The 12,473-nt window shown below is 43.2% G+C and overlaps 1 protein-coding gene across 1 annotated transcript in view; it reads left to right on the top strand.

Annotated features, from left to right (window-relative positions):
* pah (phenylalanine hydroxylase) overlaps positions 1–12,326 on the top strand; it is a 32,484-nt gene extending 20,158 nt beyond the window's left edge. Inside the window, 8 exon segments of the mRNA XM_084330368.1 lie at positions 610–806; positions 5,897–6,032; positions 6,796–6,865; positions 8,090–8,146; positions 8,643–8,738; positions 9,492–9,625; positions 10,100–10,215; positions 11,674–12,326. Of these exon segments, the coding sequence (XP_084186494.1) occupies positions 610–806; positions 5,897–6,032; positions 6,796–6,865; positions 8,090–8,146; positions 8,643–8,738; positions 9,492–9,625; positions 10,100–10,215; positions 11,674–11,717 (850 nt within the window). The 3' untranslated portion in view covers positions 11,718–12,326.
* The last annotated feature ends 147 nt before the right edge of the window (positions 12,327–12,473 follow it).

The raw sequence follows: 12,473 nt of genomic DNA, 5'->3' as shown, positions 1-12,473 counted from the left end.
AACCACAGTCTAACACTGTTGACCACTCGGAGCTGCCCAGTACAACCACAGTCTGACACTGTTGACCACTAGGAGCTGCCCAGTACAACCACAGTCTGACACTGTTGACCACCAGGAGCTGCCCAGTACAACACAGTCTGACACTGTTGACCACCAGGAGCTGCCCAGTACAACCACAGTCTGACACTGTTGGCCACTAGGAGCTGCCCAGTACAACCACAGTCTGACACTGTTTACCACTAGAAGCTGCCCAGTACAACCACAGTCTGACACTGTTGACCACCAGGAGATGCCCAGTACAACCACAGTCTGACACTGTTGACCACTAGGAGCTGCCCAGTACAACCACAGTCTGACACTGTTGACCACCAGGAGATGCCCAGTACAACCACAGTCTGACACTGTTGACCACTAGGAGCTGCCCAGTACAACCACAGTCTTACAGTCTCCGGGGGATCGAACTGGCGACCTTCCGGTCACAAACCTGACCTTTATAACCACCGCTGCCCGATTTATAACCTAATGTAGAATAAAAAAAATAAAGTGTATGAATTTTTCTTCAGTGTAAGTTCTAACCCTCGGCCACGCTCTCTCTCTCTCTCGTCTCAGCGGCCAGGTCATTCCTAACCCCAAGTACACGGAGGACGAGATTGCCACGTGGGGCACCGTGTTCAGGGAGCTGAAGACCCTGTACCCGACACACGCCTGCCGCGAACACAACCGCGTCTTCCCCCTCCTGGAGCAGTACTGCGGCTACAGGCAAGACAACATCCCTCAGCTGGAGGACATCTCGCGCTTCCTGCAGTGTAAGTGGAAGACCACCGCACCGCAACAGCGGGAGGGAGAAAATGAATGAATGTGGAGGATGAGAGCCTTGACATAAGTGGTTGTAGCTACGGCTGTGGGGGCGCTGGAGACATGATCCAATAGACTTTTATATACGCCTGAGTCTCTTGAACACGGAGAGACCGATCCCGAGTCGATCGGCACATTCTCGGCCGAGCTATAGTAACTTTTTCAGCACCTTAGATTTCACAGCGTGGGCGGGCCAAGCGCCCTGCAGCACCCACCCCCCACCCCCCACACAAAAAAGCCAGTGTCTCCCTCTCTCTCTCGCTCAGTGTTCTCCCAGTTGGCCAGGATGGAAGCACTCCTCTCAGCCAAGCTCATTTGTACTTTGATCCATGTGTCTCACTATTAAATCTATATTGATTGTATGGCGACTACTATCCAAACATTTATGGAGTCACCGAGAGACTAAACCGGGGATATTAATTCTACCTGCCAGACGCGCCGATTGTCACGAAATCACTGCTCCAGGATACTGCGTTTGGTTACTTTATTGCGATTAAAAGCAGTTGATATAGTAACGTCATTAAAAGCAAATCACAGCTTGATTTAATATTGTGTAGCGTGCGGTCAGCAAAGTGTGACTTCCCCGTTCACTCCCTCATCATTTCAATACTTACCTGAAACCCGCCGGTGAACAGCTGACTTTTACTCATACTACAACACCACGTGACCCCTTAGTGAATGACGTGACCATAACAACCCGTCTGGTCACCAACATTGATCATTATGATCTGTCCATGATCATCCGGTTCCACCACAGACTCAACTGGTGATGTCATCAAGTATAAAGTCTGGAGCTGCTCCATAGATCAGGGGTTCCCAAAGTCGGGGTCGCGACCCACAGGAGGGTCGCGAGCCGCCGCGGGGGGGGGGGGGGTCGCCAGATTATTTCCAATGATGATTTTTTATTTTTTTTGCAGTCAGGCTACTGAACTTAGAAGCAGGCCAGGACAGTGTTTCTAGTTGCAGCAGCGCAATAGTTAGATAACCTAGGTGGGGAACAACCAGGAGATCACTGCAACTCACACAAGTTGGAGAACTATCTCTCTCTCTCTCTCTCTCTCTTGCTCTCACACACACACACAAAAGGAGCCGCATGTGATTGGTGGAGGCGGGACCCTTACAAAAAACTGTTGTTGCTAATCATTGACACATGCTAGCCTGTAATAATCCCCCCCAGAAAAATCTACTTTGCATTTTATTGCAAATATATGCCATCACACACACTGGCATTTAACACTATGGCGTCCGTCCACGTATATATACGTGTTTCGAAAAAGAGCGTTGTGGACCAGAGCCACGTATATACTCGTGGCAAGTTGTTATTGTTTTATTCCATATTTATAACGCTTCTTAGGTACCCGATCCACTAGCAGGATCTTTTCACATATTTGATTTTCGAAACGTGCAGTACCGGCCAGACCCGCTTAGGGGCGCCATCGCTCCACTGCAGTATCATTGATGGGATTAAAAAAAAATTCAAGTACAGTTCTGTGGGCGGATCATAGATCCTTGATTCCAAAAGAAGACCCTCCATCTTGGATCAGCTTGCCGAGCGTTTTTTTCAGCGTGGAATAATGGGATTTATGATTAGCCAATGTGCATATCGATCTACCAGAATCCGATGACTGGTGAGGAAATGCTGCCGGCGATCACATGGCCTGACGGTAGGACCCCAAATTACAGCTGGATTGGACATTGTTTTATAACGTAACGTGATCGATCAGTGAAAATGCTATATTGAACGCACACTGTATTGCTAATCAATAATAGTAATCGGCATTCCCCGCCGCCCCCATTTCATCCATAGATGCTCTGTAATAGTCCGGATGCTACGCAGTTTGTTTTATTTCATTCGTATACATACAGCAGAAATGGCGTTTGATATAACAGCGCCAACGTTTAGCCTTTTTCGCAGCCTCCTGCAGAAAAGCCTAGGCGGAAAAAGCGCGATATACCTTATATTCACGACGCTATAAAATGACAACCAACTGATGGATTTTTATTTTCTTTAAGCCATTATGAAGGCACGGTTTATGCACTCAAGTGACAATGAGAATGGACAGATAGCAATACTATAAATTATATATAAAGCTCTTAGAAAGTACATCGGTTTGTTTACAATACTCTGTCCTCTGAGGCCTAAATCGCCGCGCCGCGCCGCGCCAGTCGCCATAGTGTTAAAGGGTTAGAATTATAAAATTTATATGTGGTGTTATGATCAGGGCTGAAGTTGAATAAAAGATTGTATTATTTTCAATCTGACATTACAAAAAAACTGAAAATCCATCAAAATCAGTGTTGTTGCTAATCATACATAGCCTGTTTTTTAACAATAATTTGTGATGCCATCACAAACACTGGCATTTAAAGGGTACAAATAAAAAAAAATGCCTGCACCAGAATGCAGGAAATGAAGTCTTTGTAACAAGAAATGTCCTGGTGGGGGACCCCCAGACCCCCTGCTTAAAAAGTGGCCTGACTGGGGCTATATTTCGCACTATATTTCCTGGCCTGAATGATTTCCCCAGTCCGGCCCTGGTTAAAAGCCTCCAATGCTTATTAGTGTGTGTGCGTTTGAACGTGTGCATGTTTCAACCATACATTTCAATTTATAAAAAAAATTTAAAAAAAAAGATAAAAGAATTTCCTCCTATAATAGTGGGGGTCGCGGCTCTCTGACCCCGTTATTTTTGGGTCGCGGCCTGAAAAGTTTGGGAACCCCTGCCATAGATAATGATTTTGTGCATAGATGACTTGATTTTGTGGACCCACAGAACATTTGTTTTTATACCCAAAGCTTTATTCTGTAGTTGTGTTCTCGGGTCTGAAAATGTGTCCCTATACTCAGTGTCATTGGTTACTCAGTGTCATTGGTTACTCAGTGTCATTGGTTACTCAGTGTCATTGGTTACTCAGTGTCATTGGTTACTCAGTGTCATTGGTTCATTGGTTACTCAGTGTCATTGGTTACTCAGTGTCATTGGTTACTCAGTGTCATTGGTTACTCAGTGTCATTGGTTCATTGGTTACTCAGTGTCATTGGTTACTCAGTGTCATTGGTTACTCAGTGTCATTGGTTACTCAGTGTCATTGGTTCATTGGTTACTCAGTGTCATTGGTTACTCAGTGTCATTGGTTACTCAGTGTCATTGGTTCATTGGTTACTCAGTGTCATTGGTTACTCAGTGTCATTGGTTACTCAGTGTCATTGGTTACTCAGTGTCATTGGTTACTCAGTGTCATTGGTTACTCAGTGTCATTGGTTACTCAGTGTCATTGGTTACTCAGTGTCATTGGTTACTCAGTGTCATTGGTTCATTGGTTACTCAGTGTCATTGGTTACTCAGTGTCATTGGTTACTCAGTGTCATTGGTTCATTGGTTACTCAGTGTCATTGGTTACTCAGTGTCATTGGTTACTCAGTGTCATTGGTTACTCAGTGTCATTGGTTACTCAGTGTCATTGGTTACTCAGTGTCATTGGTTACTCAGTGTCATTGGTTACTCAGTGTCATTGGTTACTCAGTGTCATTGGTTACTCAGTGTCATTGGTTACTCAGTGTCATTGTTACTCAGTGTCATTGGTTACTCAGTGTCATTGGTTACTCAGTGTCATTGGTTACTCAGTGTCATTGGTTACTCAGTGTCATTGGTTACTCTGACTCAGCGGAGTTTTTCGCAATTATGTGCTAGTGTCTACGGAGCAGCTTCAGACTTTAAACCTAGCACTCTCACTAGTTTTTGGATTTGGGTTATTTGAGTTATTCATGTTCACTAAAATGTTTAGACCATAGGTATATTTTTTTGTATGAATTCTGAGAATGGGTGTGGTTCCCCTTTTAAGAAAAAAATCACATTCAGTGAATCTGTAATCACAGGGAGGAGCTTGATTCATAAACGGTTACAATGGGTTACAAATATCTCCTCGGAAAGCAACCGTTGCAATTGGATGATCAGGGGAAAGAGGGCGGAGTTTAAGATATGTCAATCAGGTACTCGTTAAAGGATGCTGCTCACATCTAAATGACAGACATCCTCTTTTGCCCATATAACAAACCTCTCTACAATATAATTTGAGTGAGTGTTGCCTCGGGTTGTGTTTTCGTTCGGTTAGCAGCCATCTTTACTGTGCTTAGTGTAGCCCTACATCCAGCGTTAGCCTGTCCCCCATCTGATGTTCCATCTGTGACGTATCACACCGTATTAAACAATCTCTGGTAGAGCGGATGGGCTCTGGTTCTCCGTTTCACCACCAACCAATCCCCATAGAAGCCTGGCGTCCTCTCATTCACCATATTCACACGGTCGGCCATTTTGCTCTTATGTCATGCTCAGGTTGTCATTTCTCTCCACCCTGTACATAGGGTGACATAAGAGCAAAATGGCCAACCGTGTGAATATGGTCAATTATGAGTCCATTGAGTCTGAGTCATATAATGGATATAATGTAGGGATGCTCGATATTGGCTTTTTTACCGATACCGATATTCCGATATTGTCCAACTCTTAATTTCCGATACCGATACCGATATCAACCGATACCGATATATGCAGGGTTTCCCCCCAAAAAAACTGAATAATTTCAGGTAACTAATAATTTCACTGGATGCATTCAAAAGGCTTTCTAAATGTAAGCATTATCTGTGCAAAATATGATCATTAAAAAAGTTAAAAGTAACATTACATATCTCTTGTTGTTGAATTAAACCAACATGCATACTTTTGACAATAAATAAAATAAGAATTGGTTCTTACTTGCTTGCCTGGGTAAATAATACAAATTTTACCGATACCGATCTTTTCCGATATCACATTTTACTGCCGATATCGGCCGATAATATCGGACATCCCTATAATGGTTATCCCACAAAATACGTGGCATCCTTTTCGGCATCCGTTCCATTTTGGGATGTAAGGTTGTTTGTGGGGACGGGGTTGTGTCTAAGTGCCCTACTTCCTATCCCTCCCATCTATTACAGCCACTCATGTGGTCACGTGATGCACTCACCCTCTCCCTCCCTCTGTCTCTCCCGCTCCATTAGCGTGTACGGGCTTCCGGCTGCGCCCCGTGGCAGGCCTGCTCTCCTCCCGGGACTTCCTGGCCGGCCTGGCCTTCCGCGTCTTCCATTCCACACAGTACATCCGCCACGGGTCCAAGCCCATGTACACGCCCGAGCCGTGAGTGACGCCGCCTTCTTCTTCTTACCTCGAACTACGGAGAGGATACTGTGTTCGCACACAATGTGTACAGTGTGATGGTGATGAGGGTAGGGATCATGCACCGATACCGCCGGTATTGATACGGCTAAAATAGGAAAATCTGAAGATTTCTCCTCCTGCACTAAAATCCAAGAAATGTGCAATGCTGAAATGTTATTTGCTGCATTTTTTTTAACATAGAAGCATGTTAGATATCTCCGAGAGGGGAACGTGTATTACATCGCTGCTGTCGGGACAAAACCTCATAACTCCAAAAACCCAACTTTTCAGCAGATGAAAAAAACGAACACAGATTTGAGGGTGAATAGAGTTATGAGGTTTAGACAGATGATCGGTTTAATGCTTTCCCATTGTTTAAACTTTGTAAAACCCACACACACATATGGAGGATGATCTACGGAGTTGATTTATATAATAAAAAATAAAAAAAATGGAGTTATGAGGTTTTGTCCCGACAGCAGCGAAATGTTATTTGCTGCATTTTTTTAACATAGAAGCATGTTAGATATCTCCGAGAGGGGAACGTGTGTTACATATCTCAACACTTTTTAATCCAGTGACCACAGACGGGTCCAAGTCTACACTGTTCAAGTAAAGGCATGGGATCGGACCGATACTGGACGTTTAGTGCTTGGAGTTGGTATGGGCAGTGAAAGAGCGGTATCGGTGCAGCATCCCTGATGACAAGGAGACAGACAGTGATCCTGTGTTCTGCTTACAGGGACATCTGCCACGAGCTCCTGGGACACGTACCCCTGTTCGCTGACCCCAGCTTCGCCCAGTTCTCACAGGTAACGACGAGGCTCTTCATATCTTAATACGATGTATGTAAGTTACTACAAAACAATGCTATTAATATACGATACTATGAGATTCCCTTCTAGGGGTATTATAGGTCTATGATGTCTTGTGCATATATAACTATTACTGTACATTTCAAGGTGAAAGTGAAGGGTGAACATACTATTAAGATGAGATACTACCCGTAGATTCAGTCGCAGATGTTTATGTAACCGCCTGGTTATCTTTCGTGACTTGTGGCGTAGTATACGAAACGTCTGATCACTAAAAGTGTATAACGTATGACGTATATCACGCCAGTTAGGGTACCTTGTGTATACCGCCGCTGTGTATACTACTGTATACTTTACTTACTCATAGTATATATATTCATATTCTAAGTGTTTATCGCCCATATTTATTGTAACGTATAATATAACTGACAGGGCACACAGACCCTCATCTGCACCTTTGATTACACTACTTACTTGCTCAAATTCTTATATTCAGAGTTTATTATATATTTTTATATATTGCTTATTTCTATGTTTACTATAGTTGTATTGCCTATATTTATGTCTTATACTATTACCATGCCCGTACCTGTACCTCCCCTCCCCCACGCTGCTATGACACCCGGATTTCCCCAAGGGGATCAATAAAGGTATATATAATAAGATATATCTTGGGCGGCTATGTGGTGCAGTGGGCAAGGCGCTCACCACGAATACTGGAGACGCTGGGTTCGCCTGTTCGAGCCCAGCGCTCCACATTGCTTTCAGTTCAGCTGGTCGTCCGCACTAATACACATTGGCCGTATTAGGGGGTGGGAAACTGATGGGTGGGGATCGGGCGTTGTGGACAGCGACTCCTACAGGTCGGTTGGTGCGCCTGCGCAGTAGAATCAGGAAGTGTCGGGGGCAGCGTGAGCCTCCCACGCGTTACTCCTCGCCGCTGAGAGATCGAGCCGCGCAGGTGAAAAGATGCGACTGTTGTTACCTCAAGTACCGGAGGGGACTTGTGCTATGTATGACTTAGTCCACATTGCAGCCGGCTTGTGGGAGGCAAGAAACAGCGTCCGTGACAGGGGAGGGTTGAATTGGATGATACGAAATTGGGATGGGAGAAAAATAGAAAATGGGAGAAAAAGTGGATAAAAAAAAATATTTAAGATATATCTTATTTTATCTTATCTCATACTGATGTACATGTTTATTTGATTGTGTTCCGTACAGGAGATCGGTCTAGCTTCCCTGGGTGCCCCCGATGAGTACATTGAGAAACTTGCTACGGTGAGTACTGTGTGCTGCTGGGGGAGGGGGCTCTTCAGATATCACAAACTTGTCAATATAACTAAATATTCATCAGGATTAGTGACCTATTTTTAAATACAATACAATATATACGCAACGCGGGTATGATAGACTGATAATAGACTGGAGCCTGATAAATATCTCCAGATCAGCACTCCTACAGTACATTGAGTTGTTTTGTGAATACAGTTTACTGTATAACTTATAATGCGACGAATCCTTGTATTTTACAGTTTACGGTCGGGCAAAAATGGGGCTATTTTTTTGTATTTTTTTGACAATTGCATACCCAAAGTAATTTGCGATGTATTATACTTTATACTTACTATGCATGAGTCTGGTCTCTTTTGAAAGATAACATTTTTGAAGTTTCTGAAGAAAAATCACTTTGAGTGCTAATGAAATAGAGTAACAGATATAAGATAACATAACATTTCCTCTATAACTTGTAATGTGATGGATCCTTGTGTTTCAGGTGTACTGGTTCACCGTTGAGTTCGGCCTGTGTAAGCAGGGCTCAGAGATCAGGGCCTACGGCGCCGGGCTGCTGTCATCGTTTGGAGAGCTGCAGGTGAGAAGGTTGTTACAACACTGACTGTATTTGAGTCAAAGGTTTGAGTCAAATCAAATGTGTACACAAACCATGCCTCCAGTGCACTTCATGTGCTTATTTAATTTTATGCCTTATGTCTTTTTTCTGTTGTGAAGCACTTTGAGCTGCAATTTTTGTACGAAAGGTGCTATACAAATAGTTTATTATTATTATTACGTTGCTCCCCCCCCCCCCCCCCCCCCCATGCACTCCAGTGTTTCTTATGTATAGGTTTATTTACATTTACATTAACATTTTGTCAAACAAATAACTTAAGAATCTGTGGGAAAACACTGTGCTTGGTATCAGATCTCCTGCCTCCTGCAGACCTCTTATACTTGCTCAGGCATGGGGTTCGACTGACTCTGGGTCAGTCAGTGGTCCAGTCTGGATTCAGGATAAATGTGTCACTACTGGGGGAGGAGTCAGCCCCAGCAGCCCCGCCTCTCCGGCAGTGAGTGGGTTAGTGGTTCACTGGGGAAGGCAAAGGTAAAAAGCATTATGCATTATTGTTACCAAGGTAACAAGTGACATCAGATGCTGTAGGCGGAGGATGTACACTCCACTGCGTCCCCCCGCCAATAGAGCCTGGCTCACGCTGGACTTCCTGTTCACTGAGGGGAGAGACAGAATATCAAATATAATATAATAATATTAATATACTTTTTTTTAAATTTTTTTTTTAAAGCGGAATTATTTACTGTGTGTTGTTGTTGTTGTCGTCCCCCCCAGTACTGCTTGACGGACAAGCCCAAGCTCCACCCCTTCGCACCTGAGAAGACCTGCCTCCAGAAGTACCCAATCACAGAGTTCCAGCCTGTTTACTTTGTGGCAGAGAGCTTCGAGGATGCCAAGGAGAGAGTCAGGTATACAAAGAAGAATCCATCTTTTGTATCAGTATTCAAATGTAATCTTGCTCTTGCTGGTCATACTTGAGTTAAGAAAATCAATCAATCAATCAATCAATCAAGCTTTATTTACAAACACTGGGGTGACAGTGTCTCAGGAGGTAGAGTGGTCATCTGGTATAGTTGGAAGGTTGCCGGTTCGATTCCGGCTCCTCCCAGGCGGCGTGTGGAAGTGTCCTTGAGCAAGACACTGAACCCCTAACTGCTCCTGATTAACAGGTTGGCACCCTGGCATGGTCGCCTCCGCCGTCGGTCGGTGTGTGAATGTCTGAGTGAATGGGTGAATGTGAGGCATAAGTTGTAAAGAGCTTTGGATAAAAGCGCTATATAAATATATATATTTGGATAAAGGTGTTTTCAAGAAAGGTGTAATGCCTAAAGTTTTAAATATACAATGGCTCCTTAGATTTACATTGTGACTCTTGCTTACAGGAAGTTTGCAGCCACCATCCCCAGGCCGTTCACGGTGCGCTACAACGCCTACACGCAGAGCATCGAGGTGCTGGACAGCACCCAGCAGCTCACAAACCTGGCGGACAGCATCAGTAGTATGTGATTCTTTGAACGTTTTGACCTCTGAACTTACGGTTAGACGCCGGTCCACTTTCCTTCAGCGTGCGGTTATTGATTTAAGATGCATGGTTCTGTAGGTTAACAGGAAGGGCAGGGAGAGAGATCCCTCTGTAGTCGGGACCGGAACAGTTGCATGTCCGTATCGACGTCAGCAGCAGACTCGGCTGTCAAGACATGCCAATAGATCTAGTTTATCACCAGTCTCACTGGAATTCTGTTGCTATAGGGAGTTAGATCGATTTATAATGTTTATAGAATAGAATAGAATAGAATAGAAATACTTTATTCATCCTGAGGGAAATTTGGCACTACAAATCGCTCACAGTAAACATTTAGGTAGACAAAAACAAAGTCACAAATAAGAATAAAAAATAAGCCTAAGAATAAATTATGTTGTCATTTTGTTGTCAAGTTGAAACTGTCTATATATTACACAATGTACTTAAAAAAAAAAAAAAAAAAGTGTTAAGTAGCTCTACATTGAGTGTTTCGTCAGTAACACTCCCAGTCCCTCCGCTCTGCAGTAAACAGAAGATATTTTTTCTGGTATCCCGTTCTCACTTTATCCAATCAGGAGGCGTCTATGCCAAACGCAACGCAGTTCGGTTTCCGGGTTCCTCTGATTGGCAGCGACGCCCCCTTATCCACCGCTGCCGCTACAGCTCGCCTGTGTGTTGACGCTCGCCTGTGTGTTGACGCGCGCGCGGCAGAAGCGGCATGGACTTGACTTTATGCTGCACTTAGCGCTGACTGAGAAAGTAAACATTACAGTTTATACTTTATAAAATGCTAATTGTAAATATGTTCTTGACTCAGGAAGCGAGCGTCAAAACACACAGGCGAGCTGTAGCGGCAGCGGTGGATAAGGGGGCGTGCTAGCGCGGGTCACGTGGGCGTCGCGGCCAATCAGAGGAACCCGGAAACCGAACTGCGTTGCGTTTGGCATAGACGCAATCAGGAGAGAGAACCCTATATATATATATTGTTTTACTTATTTTAAGAAATCTTGCCAAGCCAAATTTGCTTACTGCACTGGCAGAATATTTGACTTGTTTCGAGCACATATTTGCGTAATTCGTTTTTTATTTCTTATTTTTGTCAGACCATTTTTGCAGTGTGGAATTCTCTCTCCTGATTGGATAATGTGGGAACAGGATACCAGACAATTTATTTTCTCTTTACTGCAGAGTGGAGGGACTGGGAGACCCATGTTATCAAACATATTAGGAATGACTGTCGGAATGTAGAGCTATTATTTGAACAAAAAAATACCACAGTACCTTTAAACACGACTGAACTCCTCGATGTTCTGAGTTGATATATTCTTAAAATTACGAAATTGAGTAAAGGATAGTAAAGGATGTGTCTTAGGAACTAACAACTGTATTTCTGTGTTTAAGAATTTTGAAACATGATGTTCTGTTTCATTTCAGGTGAGATGGGGATACTGTGCAGTGCCCTGCGCAAGTTGGATTAACCTGGATATTGCCTTTGAACTGATATGCTGAACTGCACATGGAATCTCTCATTTCTTTGATAGAAACCGTCAGCTGTTTATTATAGTCTCTCTTGTAGTTTTGCTCAGCATGCCTGTCATCTTGCTTCCTTTGTGTGCTTCCTCAGATAACGGCCATGTTGGTATACTCATTGTTGGTAGGAAACATATATTAACCATAGTGTCGTGAATAATACAGTAAGTAGCCCTCTCAATGATTATGCAAAATGATAATCAGTGTTTTAATGGCTGAAGAAAGCTATTGATCTATTGTAAATAGTACATAAACAATCGTCTAAAATGTTTTTATTTCTCATAAATTAGTGTTTTTTTTGTCGATCAATATTGCATGTTAGAATACACAGCATTATATTCAGTATCCTATAAGCTATTGAAAGCTTGCAGCTACTCAATAATGGACCTTTATGTGCATCAATTCATCTTGACAATAGAACTATCAACCAACCTGAGCCTTTGCTTCATTGGATAATAAGAAATGGCAAACATAAAGAGAAAATGCAACAAGCATGGCTTTTTTAGCTCAAAATATCTAATACATATTATAGATATCAGAGCCCCCCTACATGTCAATAGCACTTCAGTAAATTAAATTGTTTGTATATGCATGAAATGGTTTGTAATTGTGCCAAATAAATATATTTACTGTTGTTTCCACTTTGTTGTTCGTTTACATTTGTTTATGCTTTGAAAATATCCCACTGGTGTATTTCGATCAAA

This window comes from Notolepis coatsorum, assembly GCF_963971535.1.
Source record: "Notolepis coatsorum genome assembly, chromosome: 15".
Classification (NCBI taxonomy): domain Eukaryota; kingdom Metazoa; phylum Chordata; class Actinopteri; order Aulopiformes; family Paralepididae; genus Notolepis; species Notolepis coatsorum.
The sequence above is the reverse complement of the archived record's forward strand: the minus strand, read 5'-3'. Positions and strand labels throughout refer to the sequence as shown.